Genomic DNA, 19,645 nt, shown 5'->3' with positions numbered 1-19,645 from the left:
AACCGCCTCCTGCGTTACACGGCGTCAGCCCGGCTTGACAGTGTCAGGTGAGCACCAGACTCCACTCTAAAGGTGAGAAATGCACCTAAACAGATGGTACGGTTTTGCCAAAATGGAAAAGAAAGTTAACGGCACCAAGAGGATGAGGAGGGAAAGACGTCAAAATGGTGAATTATTACATAAAGAGCTAAATCTTAAAGAAAACAAAACTCTACTCAGAACAACAAACAGTAAAGCCGTTTAACATCTCGAGAGTGACTTCCAGGTTATCCTATAACATTAAGACCTACAGTTCATACTTCACCAATTTTGACTCACAGAAGCCTTTGAGAATCTCAAAAACCCAGAAAAATGTACACACCTCCTCCCCAGAGAAGTGCATACACAAACCCTGGGTGTGACTTCAGACTCGGGGTTCCCCACCATGGAGGCACAGCTGGGGGTACAAGGCCTTCGTGCTTGTTCTGTGTGCCACTGCCCACCCGCCCTTGCGTGAGGACGCGCCCGAGCGAGGAGGGTGGCCAGGCTGCACAGCAGGACTAGATGAGAGGCGGGTGCTGTGCAATGTCCAGCGGAGGACACCTGGCCACACAGAAGAGCCCGAGCTCACCCCAAGGGTTTGCACCACAGCCCCAGGACTGACCCTCGGGGCTTTGCTTGGGGGCAGGCAGGCCCCAGGTACCAGGAGACCTAGAAGAGGGGCGCCCCAGAGGCTGCACACTGACCTGCTGGTGGATCTGCTTCAGGCCCTGCACGGCCTTCTCGTCTAGGAAGTCCGAGACGGGCCTGCGGGAGTTCAAACACAACGTGTGAGGTCCTGGGACAGCGTCAGGGAGACACGCATGCAGGTCTGGTAGCCCGCCAGCTCCCAGCCCACAAGCACCTGCAGGGGCATCCCTGAAGGTACATCCACTCAAGGGTGCAGACGGAAGACCTTCTCAGTCAGCGGTTAGCAGACAATAGAGACAGGGCTGTGATGAGGCGCCTGCTTGAGAGCGGGGACCCCATGTTCGGGAAGAATCTGCGGCCCTGGGACGGGGAGCAGCCCAGCTCCCAGGCGCCCCGTGACTTGCTTTGGAAAAGAGTACAGCGGCTGAGGCTGCGGTCAGGGCCCTGCAGCCAGTGGCCTCACTGCCGCCCTGGACAGGCCTGCTCGGCACCCAGAAACCTGGATTTCTGCAGGGCTCTCCCCATTCCCTAACTGCCCAGACTGTTTGCACAAACCACGTGGATTATGCTGAAACCTGATTTCTTCTGGGAGTCTGGGATTTGGGTTCATGGCAGGTAGAGAACCCACACGACCAGCCCCCAAAAAACCCCCGGGGGCCGGTCTCTCTAGCCTTCCCTGGGGGGAAACGTGTTGTCACACGCACTGCCAGGGGATTAGGTGAGTCCTGCACAGCTGCACCAGGAGAGGATTCCATAAATGCCAGGTCTTCGGCCAAGCCCACAGGTGCCATTTCACCCCCTCGCTGATGTCATTCAAACGGACTGTGGGGAGAGAAGCAGGGTCAACTCGGACCTGCTATCACTGTGTCCCCAGGAAATCACCTCGAAGGACAGGAAGCCACTTAAAATACAGTTTTCCCCAAGCTGGAGTCCAAGAACCAGAGCACAGACATCACAGTATGCTCTGAGCTTTTGCCTCTGAGGAAAAGTCAGTTGGAAAATCAAGTAGGAAGACGAAGCAGCTGCTTCACAAAACATTCTCAACATTCAGACCTCAGCAACCCCAAGCTGCGTGTCTATCGTTATTTATACTAACTGAGCCAGCAGAAAAGGCTCCCGGTAGACACTTTTAAATTTATATTCTCTGGTATTTTAAATTATTGAAAGTGATAAAAGAACAAAGAAAACTGAATATATGAGCTACTCAACACAAACTCTGAAAACGTGTCTTTGCTTTTACAATCTGTTTACCTCAGAAAGAGCGAGGTGACAGGAGAAGCTCAGAGAGGTGGGGTACCCCAGAGAGGACAGGGGACCACTGACAGACGTCGTCAGGAGCACAGGGCCCCTGGAGACCATGCCGCCGGCACAAAGGAAGGGGCGCGTGGACAGGGCCCCAGCTGTGACCCAGCTCCTACCTGCCCTGTTGCACGGCCAGTGTGTACAGGCTGTGGGTGACCTCTGCGCAGGCGAGCACAGCCCCGTGCCGAGTGTGTAGGTCTGGACTCTGTGTCATCGACAGCAGACGCGGGAAAACTGCAAAGGACACATGGGAGATGCACACAGGGTGACAGACACGAGGGTTCAGGATCCAGGGGAGAAACAAACCCACTCAGTTATCTCTGTCAGGATCATTATCTCACAACCAAGGCTAAACTAAAGTCTCTGACATGCCAGACTTTGTCAGCAGACACTAGGACAGCAAGCAGGAATGTGAACGAGGATGACACTTGCCCCCAGACAGCACATGCTCTTCGGGGCTCCGGGCACAGGGTGGTGACCCAGGGTGAGAACAGACAGCAGGGAAGAAGGAAAAGAGACTGTTTTCCAGGTCTTTCCTGCTGTTCAGGGGCTGCCAGGGCTCTGCCCAGGGGGCAGGGAGGACAGAGGCCGGGCTGCAGGACCCTACAGCAAACACACGGTGCCTCAGCCTAGAGCTCGCCCTCTCCCGATCAGAGCAGAGGAAGCCTCCACGCCTGTGCTCTGGGGACAGAAAGCAAAGTCAGACAGTCCTTGCAGCCTGGCAGGGAGCGCAGACAAGGAGCCGCACCCACAGCGGCTCTGCTCCACCAGCCCCACCAGCCCCACCACCCAGGGGGAACCACAATCACAGCCGGGCAGAGGCCACAGCGTCCTTGCCAGGAGAGGGCCCACACAGGCGCTCAGACGTGGCAGCTGGTAGCGGTCAGTGTTTAAGAATCAGGGAAATCCCTTATCCTGGGGCGGTCAGCACTCTTGAACTGGGAAGAAAGTGTCCCCTTCATTCAGGCAGCAGGATTATCATAAAAGGAAAATAAACACCAGGTGAGATTCCTGACATTAAGCTTAATTAACAGACCACGAAGCTGAAAGGGCCCTTAGGAGGTAACATGCCCCAAATCTTCATTTAAAATCCCAGAGTGTGTGATTAAAACCAGTAACTCCAAATGAAGAACCATGATCCAACCAACAGTTACTTCTCTAATAAATGTCAGTGGGAATAAGTATAATGTGGAGAAATTTGTGTATTGTTCCCTAAATTAAAATCAGATGCCTACTTATTCCAAGTGGAAAAAACATGATGGAACATATACAGGTTCTTTCCTTAATGATAAGGACGTGTCATCAGTTCAGACTGGCTGTTCTGTTCTTGAGTAAAGTGCGCTCAGGCCTGGCCCAGGAAGTCAGCAAATCCACTGCAGCCCCAGGGAAGCAGCTCACTGTTTAATATGTTACATTATGAGTTACTTCACTTGTTGTTTTAAGGCTACTTCTGAAACACACAGTGTGCAGCAGATCCATCGATTCCTGCTGGGATGGCGCAGGAATCCTGTGGCTCCTGGGGACACGCACACCTCAGTGGTCACAGCACCTGCGCTCCCAGAGGCCATGGTACCTGGTTTGTGTGCTGTCCCTGATGAAGCACAGACAAGTTCTTCAAAGCCTTCTCAGCAAGAGAGAGACCCCCAGGCCTTGGAATCAGTGAGGGGGCCTCCGGGGCTTCCTGCTGCGTGTTCGTGCATGTGTCCGTGGTGCACACGCATGTGCTAGTGTGAGGAGGAGCGCCTACCATGACGGGTGCTGTGCTCGGGTGCTCGCTGAGCCAGGTTCCGCAGTGCCTTGGCCGACAGCTCCCTGATGGCCCTGGGGGGCGGGGCAGAGAACACTGTTAGTCCTTCATTTCGAGGATTCTGGCTTTATTCAATTATAGAGAGGACAGTGCACCGGAGCTGTCAAATGGCCACTTAGTCAAACACTATGAAAACAAACACAAACTAACAAGCAAGTAAGAACCTCTGCTCATAACAAATGAGGGAGAGAGACTTCACCAAGAGGAGGCACTACATGCAAGTCCCCGTCAGGACACAGCTGCCATCTGCATGGCGCTGGATGGCACAGTATGTCTCCAACCTCCTGCACCCCAAGGGATGCAGAGGACGCAAGTACTGGAGAGCCTGTGAAACCACCACTGGGAAGATCGAGGGCTAAAGGAGGGAAGCTCGTGAGGCTCACGCTAATAGACAGGAGGCATACATCACATCAGTGCAAACACTTCCAGTCAACGCACATCTGTTACATTCTCAACACACAGAACAGAAGGACGACCCCAGGACGGGCTAATGAAGCGGAGTTCCCTCCGGAACCTGCCAGGGGCCAGACAGGTCTGATCAAACCTTGAGGGCGACTTGTGAAGCTGACACCCTCCCCCACGCCCCCCCAGCCCCGTCCCAGCACTAAAAGTCAGGAGGGCACTGCCAAGAGCTCTAGACAGAACAGGAAGTAGTCATTTCCTTAAAATAATAATTAGGAGGACTACAGAACAAGACAGAACATGATAACGATATTAAAGAAGAAACATGCAAAAGGGGGCATCTGCATTTTGATCATTATACGTTCCAAGTACACAAGCACCAGAGAGAAGCACTTGGAGGATGAAAGTGGATGCTGGGGCAGGAGATCCTTCCCCTCCTGTGTATGACCGGGCCTCTCGATGCCCCCAGACCAGCTTAGGGGTCTGCTTCCAACAGAAAACAGCCAGCTCTTCAAGGCAGGGAGGTCTCATGTGCTAAGAGCCCATTCAGGAAGCCACTTCTGAAGGCTCAGTGATCGGGTCTCAGAGCAGATAAAGCCCCACAGTTGCCAAGGAGGCAGCTATTCTAACAGGCTTAGTTACACTTATCCTCTAATTAGTGCACTTTGAGGATAAGCTTTCTGTATTTAAAAATATTATATTTACCATCTAAATGACAGACCTCAAACTATAAAACTCTTAGAAGAAAACACAGGGGAAAAGCTTCATGACCTTAGATTTGGCAATGTTTTCTTGGATGTAACACCAAAAGCACAGGCAAAAGTAAAACTATATACACTGATAAACTGGACTACGTTAAAATTTAAACGTCTGCACATCGAAGGATACAAGCAACAGAGTGCAAAGGCAACCTACAGAATGGGAGGAAATATCTGCAAATCATGTATCTGGTAAGGGACTAACATCCAGAATATATAAAGAACTCTTACAACCCAACAACAGCAACGAAAACCAAGTAACTGCATTTTAAAATGGGCAAAGGACTTGAACTATTTCTCCAAATATGATATACAAATAGCCAACAAGCATATGAAAAGATGCTCAACGTCACTAATCATTAGGGAAATGCAAATCAAAACCACAGTGAAATACCATCTCACACCCCACACCCATTAAGATCGACACTATTTAAAAAGAAAAAGAAAGAAAGAAAATAACAAGTACTGGTGAGGATTTGCAGAAATTGGAATCCTTGTGCATTGCTGGTGGGAATGTTAAATGGTAGAGCCATTATGAAAAACAGTATGGCTTCTGAGATTAAAAATAGAATTACTATTTAAGCTCACAATCCCACTTCTGGGTGTATACCCAAAAAACTGAAAGCAGGGTCTCGAAGAGATATTCATACACCCACATTCACAGCAGCATTACTCACAACAGCTAAAATGTGGAAGCAACCCAAGTATCCATGGACAGATGAATGGATAAAGAAGATGCGGCATGTATATACAATCGAATATTGTGCAGCCTTAAAAAGGAAGGAAATTCTGACACATGCTACAACACAGATGAACCTTGGAGGACAGTATGTTGAGTGGAATCAGCCAGTCACAGAAGGACAAATCCTGTAGGATTCCATATGAGATTCCTAGAGGAGTTACATTCAGAGACAGACAGGAGAATGGGGGCTGCCAAGGGGAGGGAGAGTCGATGATTAACCGGGACAGAGTTTCAGTTTTGCAAGATGAAAAAGTTGGTTGTACAGAAAGGGGAATGTACTTAGCTGAACTCTACACTAAAAATGATTAAGATAAATATTACATGTATTTTACCACAGTCAAAAAATTTTTAATTATGTTTATTTTGATACATAAATTATTTGGGGTATGTCTAAGTATCAGAAAACTTTTTTTAATTCTATTGAATTATAGTTGATTTACAATGTGTTAATTTCTGTGCAGCAGAGTGACTCAGTTATACATATATATTCTTTTCCACATTCTTTCCCATTATGGTTTATCACAGGATATTAAATATAGTTCCCTGTGCTATACTGTAGGAGCTAGTTGTTTATCAGAAAATGTTTAAAAAGAAACCCAAAACAACGGATAATACTTCTCAAAAGTGTATACTATTAAAAGTATAATAGAATACCTATACTAGTGAAGGTATAAATACACCACTAAAGAATGTCTGTAAAGAATTCTCTAAGGCTCCCCATTTTCTACAAGCCATGTATTCACAGGAAATTGAAGAGACCCTATTTATGAACTTTTAGCTGATATCTCCTCATGGATGTAATCCAGGCCAAAAACAGAGAAAGGCAGAAATATCTCCATCTCTGAAGAATCATAAGAAAATTAGGTCATAATCATGCTCTGTGAATCCCAACATTTGAGAAAATGTGAGCAGGTGTTATCGTAAGGACCTTCAAATCTGACTGCAATTTCCCCTCCATTCTGTGATTCATACATCCTGGAAACTTCAGGTTTTTAGAGCTTATACTAAACAGAGTATTTCCACAAAGAATATTTTAAATAAAATTAACAACAACAAAAAAAGAAAAAATAGAAACCAAATAGCAAAATGACAGGTATAAATTGATAACCACTTCAGATGTGAAAGGACTGAAGCCCTCAAACAAAAGGCAGACGCTGTCAGGCTGGATGTAAAGGCGGGACCATCCGCCATCCCCCGGACACACAGACAAGGGTGCAGGACAATAGTGGCTGTGAGAGGCCTCTTTTTGTAAGGCCCCAGCTTCGAATGGTTTTCACATTTTTAAAGGGTTTAAAAAGAAAAAAACAGGGGACTTCCCTGGTGGTCCAGTGGTAAAGAATTCACCTTGCAATGCAGGGGACATGGGTTCGATCCCTGGTGAGGGAACTAAGATCCCACATGCCAGCGGGGCAACTAAGCCCATGCGCCACAACTACTGAGCTTGCGCACCTCAACTAGAGAGCTCGCGTGCCGCAGACTACAGAGCACTCGCCCTGGAACCCGCCACAGCAACAGAGGCCGTGTGCCCTGGAGCCCGTGCATCACAATTAGAGAAGAGAAAACCTGCATACCACAACTAGAGAGAAGCCTGTGCACCAGAACAAAGAGCCCGCGCCCCCCAACGAAAGATCCCACATGCCTCAGCAAAGATCCTGCGTGCCACAACTAAGACCCGACACAGACAAAAATAAATTAAATAAATAAATAATAAATCTTAGAAAAGAAAAAAACAATAAAATACATGGGACACTGACCTAAAATGTTTACTCTCTGGCCCTTTAAAGAAAAAGCTTGCCAACCCTTCAGCCATAATAATATCAAATTACACTTTAAGACAAGAAATCTAACGTGAAACAAAAAGGGACATTTCATAACAATAAACGGTTAATACATCTGGAAGATACAAAAGTTAGAAATGTAATTGCACCTAACCAGAGAGTCCCACCCAAAATATGTGAAAGAAACCTGACAGAAATGAAAGAAGAAATAAACATTTCAACAACAGCTGGAGATTTCAATAGCTCAAAAGTTTAGTCTAACACCATGGATGACACAGTTGCAATTTTGGTTTTAAATGTCCTATTGACTGCAACAAACACCCACTGTAAGCTGGGGTTCCGGACGCAGAACCTGAAGAAGCTACTTGGCGTTTGTGTCCCTCAGACCACGGCCTGAGCACCAGCAGCCACACCGAGCCTCCCAAGAGAAAATAAGCTGTCTTCCCTGAGGTGCTGACAGAAGCACTGATACCCGCTCTGGGTTATACACTGGCCCTCCCCTTTGAAGGGACACGTTTAACTGCTGGAAATGCTAAGACACCTTGAAGCTGCTTCGTAATCACGAAAAAGCTACAGGCCTGCCTGGCTCCAGGAAGGATGGAGAAGACGGCTAAGCGGCCACATGGATCGGACTCGAGCTGGGATGCCCTGGCCGCAGAGCAGATGAGGCAGATCCCACAGCCTAAGGTCCTCGCCCTCAGGAGGCTACCCGCCCTCCATGACATGGCAAAGTTTCCACACCCAGCAGACTTCACTGAGGTCTCCAGAAGTAAAACTGGAGATAGACCATTAACCAACACATCAGGCATGAAGACTGGAACTTACGTTACTTCTCAGGAGTTACTTTAAAATATGAAATCTACCTAGATGGGAGGGCAGTTTGAGGAGAATGCATACATGTTTATGTATGGCTGAGTCGCTCTGCTGTGCACCTGAACTATCACACTGTTAATCAGCTATACTCCAATATAAAATAAAAAGTTTAAATGGAAAAATATATGTATATATGTATATAAACTGAAAAAAAAAAGAAATCTACAATTAGACAATATACTCAAGGCTTACGAGCTCAATTTAATCTCTCCTTTGGGAAAAAATAAGAATTCTTATTTGACAGATAAGCTAATTAGGCAAACACAAAAACACAAAACCTACCCATCCCAATGGTTTATCTTCATGGTAACCAGGTGGTCTATCATTGGTTGTGTGTATTCAGGAAAGCCGGCAATAAACGTGCTGGAAAAAAACAATATTCAGAGATGATGAGAATGTGGAGGAACAGGAACTCACACACGACTTACGAGAACGTAAAACGGTACGACCGCTTTCAAAACCAGTTCGGCAGTTTCTTATAAATAGACAGAAATCCCCTTATAAGCATGTATCCAAAAGAAATGAAGATATATACATCCACAAAAAGACTTCTAAACAAATGCTTAAGCAGCTTCATTCATCGGAGCCCAAAACACAAAACAACCTAAATGTCTGTAACAGATGGACTAACAGATAAACTGCGGAACAGCCACAGACTCAAGACAGCTCAGCAACAAAGAGGAACAAGCTACCGACACACACAACAAGCATGACTCTCAGAAACCACTGCGCTGACAGAAAGGAGCCAGGCACAGGGGTCCATCCTTTCTGACTCCACTCGTGTGACATTCTACAAAAGGCATCAGCGAGCTACGGGCGGCTCCCGGAGCCGAGGTGCTGAGCCCTCCATATCTCAGTGACGGCGCTGGTCACCCAGGTGTGCGTGCTGCCAGCACTCACTACTGTACGCTTCATACGAGGACAGCAGATGGAGCATAATTATGCCTTAAAAGTAAGAGTTACATCTCCTGAAAATACCACAGGAGAATTAAAAAAAAAAATCTCCAAGTGGGACAGGCCTTTCTAATTAAGACTCAAAACCCAGAAGCCAAAAAAGAAGAGACCGGTACATTCAAACACTCAACCAAAAGAGAAAAATGCTATCAGGAAAAACACACCATAAACAAAATCAAAAATATCTGCAACTACTATCACAGACAAGAGCCTTCTGTATAATGAAGTTCTTCCAAATCAATAAGAAAATGCCATCGCCTAGTAGAAAAATCATTAAAATTTACAGAAAAGAAAGAAGATGCAGCTCAAACATTCAGCCTCATTCACTGGGAAATGGAAAGGAAACTTTTGTCCATCTGTCAAACTGCCAAAGCCAGAGGGGTTGACAGCTGCTGCTGGAAGGCTCTAGAAGCGTACAGAGACACTGCTGGGGACAGCGTCTTGGCACAGCCTCTAGAGACAGCAAGTGGCACTGCCCAGGAAATTGAAAATGTAATGCCCTTTGGTTTAGCAATCCCACTTCTGTTAATTCACTCAGCTATAAGCACACAGGTGAGAAGTGATATATACAAGAATATTCACTTCACATCGTTTATAACAGCAAAAGACTGGACAGAAGCCAATGGCCAGGAAGGGAGATCTACAGGTCACACTCCATGTCCAGATATGGAAGGCTCTCCAAGACGCGGGACGTCACAGGCAGCGTACGGCGTGTGCGTTCTGCTGTACTGAAACAGGACACACAGAGCTGCCTCCTTACTGCTAAGAGCTCATCCTTATTACCACAGGCAGACCTCGTTTTACTGCGCTTCACAGATGCTGCATATTTTACAAATTGATGATTTGTGGCAACACTGCATCGAGCATGTCGGCACCATTTTCCAGCAGCATTCGCTCGCTTTGTGTCTGTGTCACATTCTGGTAATTTCTGCAACATTTCAAACTTTTTCGATATTACTATTGTATGTGTTATGGTGATATGTGAACAGTGATCTCTCATGTTACTACTGTGACTCGCTGAAGGCTCAGATGATGGTTAGCACTGCTGAGCAATAAAGCATTTTTAAATTAAGGCATGTACATTGTTTTTTTAGACATAATGCTATTGCACACCTAAAAGACTACAGTACAGTGTTAAGATAACTCTCATACGCACTGGGAAACCAAAAAATTCGTGCAACTCACTTTAATGGGATACTCGCTTTATTACGGTGGTCTGGCCCCGAACCCACAATATCCCCAAGGTGTGCCTGTACTTGACCGAGCCTCTGAAGATGAGCACTTCAGGGGTTCCAACCTTGTGCACTGTGTGCCACCGCTCAGCGTGGACAGAAGGAAGTCGACACACCCACAGGCATGATATGAACCAAATCTCTCTAGAAGACACAAGGAACTGGGGCCAACAGGGAGCCCCAGGGTAGAACCAGGTGCCTGGAAGGAGAGGTGAGATACACTGGTTTTCCCTAAATACCCCCTGCACCTTCTGAATTTTATACCACGAACATGTATCACTTATTCCAAAATATGCACTTTTATACTTCATGCCTCTAAGACACCCAATTGCTTACAAATATTGTCTGAACCTGCCACACCATCCACATAACCCCACCACGGACCTGACCACCACCCACGTGTTACACGGAGGCTGAGGGACACAGCGGATGGCACAGAAGGCCAAGAAGGGAGAATCACGATTTTACTCAAATCCTGTGCGGGCACACTGCACGTGCACCACGTGCACAGCATGAACAGGGGCGCTGGGTGGGCATGCGTGTGCTACAAGGTGTGAGGTCTGGGAGAGTTGAGTCGGGGGAAATCTTTGCTCTGGGCGTGACAGGAAGAAAAACAGAGGCTTCACCAGCAGCGAGGTGGATTGAGAGCTCCCCTGAAGATGATGAAACCGCTTGAGAGAGAGTCAGAAGAAGAAAACAGAAAAGTGAGGACAGCAGAGAAGCTGTTGAAGCTGTCAGAAATGGAGGCAAGACACAATTCCTGGCCCCACATAACCTACAGGCCCCTGGCCCACCCAACAGATAGACCCACCCCAGGCCAGCATCCTGAACCTCCAAAGCTTCCAGAGACGCAGGCAGAGAAAACAGTGGCCTCAAAGAAAAAACAATGAACAGAGGTCGGCCACCTGAGTTCTAGTCCAAGCTTTGGCACCAACTAGCGGCTGACCTTGGAGAAGATGCACGGCTGGCACTGCCAGCCCAGGCAGCGCTCAGCACTTACTGAGCACTCAGTCTGCACAGCGGCCAAGTGCAAACCAAGAGGGGCGTCCACCACAGGGCGGAGGACTGGGGGAGCTGAGCCAAGGAGGATACATGGCCTGCTGGGGGCCGGGAGGCAGGGTGGTGGTGTGACATAGAGAAAGCGCTCCGTTCTGCACTCAGACAAGTGACGGGGGTGGGGTCGTGGAGGCTCTGCAACTGTACAGGACAGTGAGAGCTGGGCTACGGTGACAGCTGACCGGACAAGCAGAATGAACATTTGAGGGCTGTTAGGGATGCAAGAGTGACAGAACTAGGTCACCAACCGGACGTGGGGAGTGAGAGAAGGAGAAGCAAAACTGAGTTGATGATGTGGATGGCATGCTGTTCACCGAGTTAGGAAATAAGAGAGAAAGTTCACTCTGAGGTTTCCTTAGTTTGAAGAACTCATGGGACAGGAACGTGCAAAATGACTGGAAAGCAAACTACTAGAAAGCAAAATGTGACAAAATGCTTCTCTAGAAGGATGCAGTGTTGTGGTGCCAGCAATCTGTTAAGGAAATTTACAACTGCAAGAAGACAAACCAATAAAAATTGCTCACGACTGCTCGTTAAGTCACAGCAGAAAACAGCTGGGCAAACAGAAGAACCACCCATATGCACACATCCAAAGCCAAGGGGCCCGGACGACCACCAGCTGGCGAGAGGGAGACAAGCTGCAGTCCACGCGGTGGACCGCTACTGAGCAGCATGGATGAACGATGACGTACAGTGACAGGAGCCCGCGTGCCACGGGACTGTCCTACAAGTTCTAGAAAAGGTCAACTCCAGTGACAGAAGGCAGCTCAGAGGCTGTCAGGGCCAGGGCATGAGGGAACTTTCTGGAGCGACAGAAAACATTCCCTGTGTTGACTGCAGTAGTGGTTACACAATCTGCCAAAACCCACATTTTAAATTAGTGAATTTTACTGTATGTAAATCATATGTCATGAAATAGGAGAACACAAATAAAGCTAATTTTTAACAAAGGGTTTTGTCTTAGGAATACACAGGACGCGGAAAGAACAAGCCACGGCCAGGAGAAAACATCTGCCGATCATGGACCTGAGAAAGGATTTGTGTCCAGAGCATAGGAAGAATTCTCGAAGTCTCAGTAAGAAGAAAACAACCAATCCAATAGATAAACAGGCAAAAGATTTGTCCAATAAGCCCGTGAAAAGATGCTCAACGTCATTAGTTGTTAGGAAAACACAAATTAATGAGCTCCTCCTGCACATCCATCAGAATGGCTACGATTAAAAACAATGACCACACCAAGGGCTAGCAAGGACAGGGTAAAATGATGCAGCCACTCTGGAAAGCCACCTGGCAGTTCCTTAAAACAATCAGGATCCAGCCACTTCACTCCCAGGTGTTTAACCAGATAAAGGAAAGCACCTGCCCAGAGACAGACGTGCACACGAAGGTGATCGAAGCCCTAACCTGGAAACCTCTAGATGTCCCTCACAGGGGAAAACGTGGTTCATCACACGAGGGAACTAGGAACGCGTGGGCACTCACGCAGGGAGGACACATCCGGGAGAGCAGGCAGAGCGCAGGCGGCCAGAACAGCACCCAGAGCCCACACCACACAACTCCATTCACCCAACGACCCAGAGTGACAGGAACAGACCGGTGCCTGGAGAAGGGGCGCCCAGAAATCCTGTGGAGACGGGTCTCTATCTGCATTGTGGTGACAAAGCTCTGTGCCTGTCAACACTGATCAGAACCTACACATTAAATACGTGCAATTTCCTGTGTGTCACCAGCACCGTGACAAAGCTCTGAGGCAAAAGTAGAGGTAAGACGATGCTGGTCCCCCCCACGTGATGATCTTCATCCACATGTTTCAGTTCCCATCCGTGTGTCGCACACTCCAGTCTCCAGGAGAACCATCCGCACATCGGCCCATGCGTCCACTCAGATGTGCTGTGAGCCCCGCGTGTTCAGTGGATCTGAGCTCCGGACCGTCCCCAAAACCCACAGGCGTTTTCTCCCTCATGGTGCACCCCAACACCTCCACTCTCCTGACCACACCCACTCTCGCCAGAGGACCCAACCCTGTGCCCTAGCTGTCCCCTGACCATGTCTCACACGTTGTGAGGGGCCCTGGCCACCCTCTGATCATCCCCTACCTTGTAAGGGGGCCCTGTCTCCTTGCTTCCAGTTACCAAAATGCAGTCACAGCGGTATATTCAAAATGCAGATCTGACCGTCAAACCTGGTTCCCTGACCTCAGGACAACCCAAGGCCCCACTCTGGCTCAGAAGCCCCACCACCCCAGGCTGACTCTGGACCCTTCCCTGCAGGGCTGTCCCCTACCCCACACCAGGCTCCCTGGGCACAGTTCCCTCTGCCACGTGCCCCCCTCCCCTCTGCCCTGCCGTCCAGGCTGACAGCAGGACCCTGGGTGTCAGCCCTGCCTTGGGGCAAGGGAAGAGCTCCCCCAAGCGCCCTGTGGTGATGGGGTACAGCCACAGACCCTGTTCCCCATGACTGCTGGACCCCTCCTCACAGACTGCCTCTCATCCACAGAAGTGTGCAGAACCCTCTGTGGAAGACAGACCCTGAGCCAGCCCATCTGTGAAACGCAGACCAGTTCAGAGACCTCAGCCACAAGAAAAGCATGCCAAGGCCAAAAACTACGAGTTCTTTTACCCATGAAACTCAGGCAAAGGTAAGAGATTCCCCATGTAAAAAATATGTTCAAATATTAACAATCAAAGGAAACAGAATTAAAATAGGAAAGAACTGATAAGGCACAGAAGACCATTAAATGTTGAGGAAAGGTCAAAAGGATGCTAAAAATACAGTGTGCTTGGTCAAAGATTGTTTCTGGGAAGGAGGCCAAATGCCACGTTAAAAAAAACAAACAAAAAAATCTGTCCATGCTGGTTATGGAGAAATGTAGTTTCTGCATGGTCTGCACAGCAGGGGTATTAGGGAATCTACCCATAAGACCCATATTAGTTAACAATTTTAAAAAGCACTGGCGCGTTTCCTCTCCCAATTTAAGGCAAATAAGTCACTTCATAAAATCATCCGTCTTGTATTAGTGTTGCAATGAGTTAACTAAGACATGTGGACTCACTGCCCCACTACTTACTTACTTAAATTAAGTTTTGATGTGATTTCTGCAAACCACTGTTAGGGATGTTAAATATTTATTCCTTGACCTGATTTCTCAAATACCTCTTTCTTACTCATCTCATAAACAGGCTAGAGATAACTTCAACTTGGGAAACACTACTTTATTGAAACAGAAAAAGAAGGACAGTCACTACCAATCTAAGAATTCATTCTGAGAAACTCCCCAGTGGAGCAGCGGCCATACAGAAAGCAATGCCCAGTTTTGGCTTGTGGCTATTCTCTGTAAAAGACCAAGCTCTCAACGAAACAGGCTGGTTTAAGAGAAAAATAATCACCCAGCACTGTTCTTGAAACTCTTAATACCTCTTTAAGAAATGAGCACCCTTCTCAGGACCAGACTCTGCACTCCCCTTCTCCAGTGCCCTGACCTGCTACTGTCCCTTTGGATTCATTTGCATTTTACAAAGTTTTATGTTAACAGAATCATACACTATGCACTCTGTCCAATCAATCTGAAACAAAAGTTTCAAAAGTTTTCAATTCCTTTTTTAACTTTCCACACATAAATTTACCCTTAGTGGACCTTCCAGGCTGAAGAAACCAAATGGTGGAAACCGATCTGTGACTCAAAGAAATCACTATATTTTATGATGAATATTAAAACTTACCTTATAACCAGGAAACAGTTAGATCTGTTACCAACAGTAAAGTAGTCAGCTGTGGTCAAAATATCAATCCCATGAGGGAAAGTGCCCTAATGAAAAAATAAAGTGGAAAAAAAAGAGACAAAAATTATTTTATTGAGTAAAGGCATTTTCAGAGTTTGATAATCAAATCCACATGTTACTTTTATGAACAAAGAAGCATGATATAAACAAAGCTAAAACTACACACCACTTAACCGAACTCAACCAAGGACTTCCAAGTCAGGTCACTTTACTAACTGCCTCTCCAAGGCTGGACACTGTGCTAAAATTATTTGAACCACTTAAAAATTTTTTTCCTAACAATTCAAGCATTTCAACTTTAAAATGTTGTAAGAGCCCTTTCTTTAAACCACACACCATAAAAAGACATCAGGTTTCGGCAGAATTAAAGCTTCCGATTTCATTCAACCCGTGCCCCGGCCGCCAGAAGGACCCCAGCGTCCCCTCAGAAGGGCCGGCGCCTGCCTGGGCTATGAATCCTGGACAAGAGCCCACCCCCCACGGCTGGCAGGAGAATGAACAAGACAACGACTGGGAGGCCCCATGTGGGGGCCTGACAGCCAACACCCAGGACCAGACTCTGAAACAGGGGGTTGGGGAGTTGGGGACAGCCCCCCTTAACACACCCAGGGACACACTCCCAGCCTAGGTCCAGGCCCCACCCCGAAGTCTGCAAGTTATTATTGATACCACTCTCTGGTAACAATACTTGAAAATCTGAAAACAAGACAAATAGGTGGGTTTTTTTTGGGCTGCGTTGGGTCTTCGTTGCTGTGTGTGGGCTTTCTCTAGCTGCGGCGAGCAGGGGCTACTCTTCATTGCGGTGCATGGGTTTCTCATTGTGGTGGCTTCTCTTGTTGCGGATCATGGTCCCTAGAGTGTGTAGGCTCAATAGTTGTGGCGCGTGGGCTACAGGGCACATGGGCTTCAGTAGTTGTGGCTCGCGGGCTGTAGAGCACAGGCTCAGTAGTTGTGGCGCATGGATTTAGCTGCTCCACGGCATGTGGGATCTTCCCAGACCAGGACTCGAACCCTTGTTCCCTGCATTGGCAGGCGGATTGTTAACCTCTGCACCACCAGGGAAGTCCCCAAATAGTTTTCTAAAAGGACATAAATGACAAACTTTCGACCAAGGAGTGAATGCCTTGCTGTCACCAACCATAGGAGGGTGTGGTGAGGCCTGGGTCCCCAGAGCCCTTCCCCACTCTGAGCAAGCCGTAGACTATGGACCCACTGACTGCTAACCTCCCACACTGTCTCGAGGGAGCCCTGCATACGAAGAACTTGGGATCTGACTCCAAATTGTCAACAGACCCCAGCATGTCCGTCACGGACACAATGTCAGAATCAGAGGTTTGGTTCCCAAGCGAACCTAAAAGCCTATCAGTCTCCCGACACAGCTCAGTGCAGGGGATGGCCCCCACCACCCACGAGGCAACCGCACGCCAGGCTGACTCCTGCTGGACTCCAGTCCACCCCAGACCAGCCTGAGGCCGAGTCAGATAAAGGCCACTGTGGCTGCAGGAGGAGGTGGTGCCCTTTGCTCCACCACCCAAGCCTGCCGCCCCCTGGGCAACGTTCAGATGCCTCCTGACACCCCAAGATCTTCTTGGTCCGGCCACTGCATGCCGAAGTGTCACATCTCTGTCCAGACAGCTCATCCCTGCAAGGAGGGACAGAACGGACAGAGGGGGCTGTGTTCCAGCAAATCCCTCCCAAGGTTTCTCTGGGAGCCGGGAGTGGAGGCTCAGGACCCCTCGCTCAGGCCTGAGTCCCCGGTAGGCAGAGGTGAGCCTGGACGGAGAGATGGGCGCCCCCACCAAATTCCTCCTGCAAATTCCCCCGTCGCTGAAGGTGGCCAAAGACAGGGTCTGTGCTCGCACCCAGGAGCCCAGAGGACATCCCACCCCAGGGCCGTGGACAAACACGCCCCCTGCTGCCCCTCACTTGCGCTCCATGCCCTCAGCAAGTCCATCACACATGGCCTCGCCCCATGTCTGGGGATACATGTGCCCTCTCCACACTCCCCTCCCACGCCCCCATTTCCTTTGGCAGGTTCACATCCTTCTCCTCCTCGTTCCTGTCAAGCTGCAGAAGGATGTCACTGAGTGCAGGCCCACAGTACGCACCTCTTAAACATCGGCATGGCTTCCCCTGGACTGCGCAGGCCGGTTTTACCATAAACACCGGTGCACGGGGAGACAAGAAGGGTAAGGGCACAAGGACCCTAGCTGCTCACCTTCATTCCCTGATGGACCCCCCAACCTGAGTGGCCCCCACGCTCCGACTGCGCAGGGAGCAGTACTGCCCAGCTCCTGACCGCCCTGGTGTCTTCTGGAACCTGGGGCTCTGCCGACAGGGGTGCCGTGGGGGCTGGAGGTGGGAGGGAGACACCTCTTCTCCTGGGTACTTTCAGGGTACCCAGTCTCCCCTGGCTCAGCCTCCAGCAGTTCCCTTCTTGATCACAGCCCCGCCCTCCTCTGCAGGCCCAGATCTTGGCCTGCGGGCCCCTCAACAACCCCACATTTCTCCCTGTCAGCCTCCCTCGTCCTGCAGGCAGCACTTGCTGCCCTGACACAGCGAAGCCTGTCGCCACCCGAGGTTGGCATCTCTGTCTAGTGACCAGCTTTCTTCTGGGCTTTTCAGGGCTCCAGGTTTTCAGGACTAAGGGACACCCAAGGATACTGGGTCTCAGTCACCCCCCAGCCACGGAAGAAAGGCTGTGACCTTACTGGGCTCCTTCCACAGACAAGCACACCCACAGAATGAGGCAGCACCCCAACAATTTCAAGGTAGCACGAATTCAAGTTCAAGATGAGTGATTTGGTTCCCTCTGTCTTTGGCAATGACTGTGGAATCCGAGACTTCGTTTGGACCCATCTTGGCATCAGTTTAGCCTTAACGTTGCATTCAGAACTGGACACCTCATCTCAAGGCCCCGGCCCCTCCCACACACACGCTCACAGCTCACAGCACAGGCTGCAGAACCTCCAGCTAAGCCTCCCTCCTCTCCGCCCCTTGGCTGCTCTGTCGCCTTTGATGGAAGGTCAGCACATCGGCCGCCCTCCACAGACCTGGTCCAGCCTGAAGCCCCGCTGGCTCCTCTCTCTGCTCCACCCTGAGTGCTGCGGGACCCCTCGCCAACACCCAGGCCATGTGGACGGAGCGCCTCACCCAGCAGCCCACACTTCCGGGAGAACTTCCCACCGTGCCCCAAACGACACCTCTGTGGAAGCCACAGCTGCAGCATCACCCCCTCTCCCTGGCCTTTGGCGGCCCAGGAAGGGCGAGTGGACCCAGCACTGGGAACGCAGGCCCCGGTTCAACAGCAAGGCCAGCCCCGCTGTGGGAACCCTGACAGACTCGAGGGCATCCAAGGGGACAGTCCCTGCATGCACGCTTTCTCGCAGACGTCCAGGCAGGAGTCTTGGAATCCCGTGTTTGTCCAAGCCTTCCCTCTTGTGCACGCCCACCTCTCCCGTCCTCCCACCTGCTGAGCAGCCACTCTGCGTGGGCTCCCCTTGGTCCTGCAGCCTGACCTCTGCCCCTCAAGGCCCGTCACCGCTTGTCCCCAGTATCACCTGCTGATCCCCAGGCCCACAATGCACTCACCTCCAGCCCAGATCTCTCTCCTGGGCTCCCTTGGCCATGGGAAACTGACCCTTGAGATGGCTAATTTGCTGCCAGACTGGCCACGTGTCCCAGGGTGGTCATCGTCAAACACAGTATGAATGACTTGGGGATAAAGGCCACACCTCCCAGCCCAGGCTGACCGCAATAAGAGGTTCAGGGCCGGGGGCACGATGTCAAGTCAGGAGGGGCCATGGGGCGGCTGGCAGGCAGAAGCTGGCTCCTTCCACACGTGGGACAGGCAGGGGTCACGTCTCTGCCCCTGCCCTGCCAGGCTCCTCTGCCCACACCCCTCCAGCGCCCACGGGCAACTGCTGACATCAGAAGGCCCCCGGCAATGCACAAGGCACTGATTTCTGACGTGTGTGAAAATTACTTACACATTCAAGTTTCCTGTAAAACAACAACTAATTGTTTAAAACTTGTGTCAACACTCACCTGAGTCACATTATGAGTGAATCTGCGACCAGAAGTCACAGTGTGAAGTACTAGCTTATTCTAGGTGAATTCTTTACCCACGTTTGTAGCTTTACTATTTCTACTTCTACATCTACAGGAAGTTTTAGGAATGAAGATTTTTGAAAATAGCCATACCTGTCTTCCCACGTTCTCCTGGAAAGCAGCCTAGGAAGAGAAGCACAAACACAGCGGTGAGTTAGGTGTGCACTCGCTGGACATGAGTGA

At 49.5% G+C, this 19,645-nt stretch overlaps 1 protein-coding gene across 2 annotated transcripts in view; it reads right to left on the bottom strand.

The window, feature by feature from the left end:
* TBCD (tubulin folding cofactor D) overlaps positions 1-19,645 on the bottom strand; it is a 176,604-nt gene that overhangs the window by 42,629 nt on the left and 114,330 nt on the right. For both annotated transcript variants that reach the window (XM_027081141.1, XM_027081142.1), the window contains 6 exons: positions 19,556-19,585; positions 15,293-15,378; positions 8,614-8,694; positions 3,719-3,792; positions 2,088-2,205; positions 726-786 (listed from right to left, as the gene is read on the bottom strand). In XM_027081141.1, coding sequence (XP_026936942.1) covers positions 726-786; positions 2,088-2,205; positions 3,719-3,792; positions 8,614-8,694; positions 15,293-15,378; positions 19,556-19,585 — 450 coding nt within the window. The remainder of the gene's footprint in view (positions 1-725; positions 787-2,087; positions 2,206-3,718; positions 3,793-8,613; positions 8,695-15,292; positions 15,379-19,555; positions 19,586-19,645) is intronic.

This window comes from Aethalodelphis obliquidens, unplaced genomic scaffold (assembly GCF_003676395.1).
Source record: "Aethalodelphis obliquidens isolate GAN/ISIS:26980383/991018 unplaced genomic scaffold, ASM367639v1 scaffold44, whole genome shotgun sequence".
Taxonomy (NCBI): domain Eukaryota; kingdom Metazoa; phylum Chordata; class Mammalia; order Artiodactyla; family Delphinidae; genus Aethalodelphis; species Aethalodelphis obliquidens.
The sequence above is the reverse complement of the archived record's forward strand: the minus strand, read 5'-3'. Positions and strand labels throughout refer to the sequence as shown.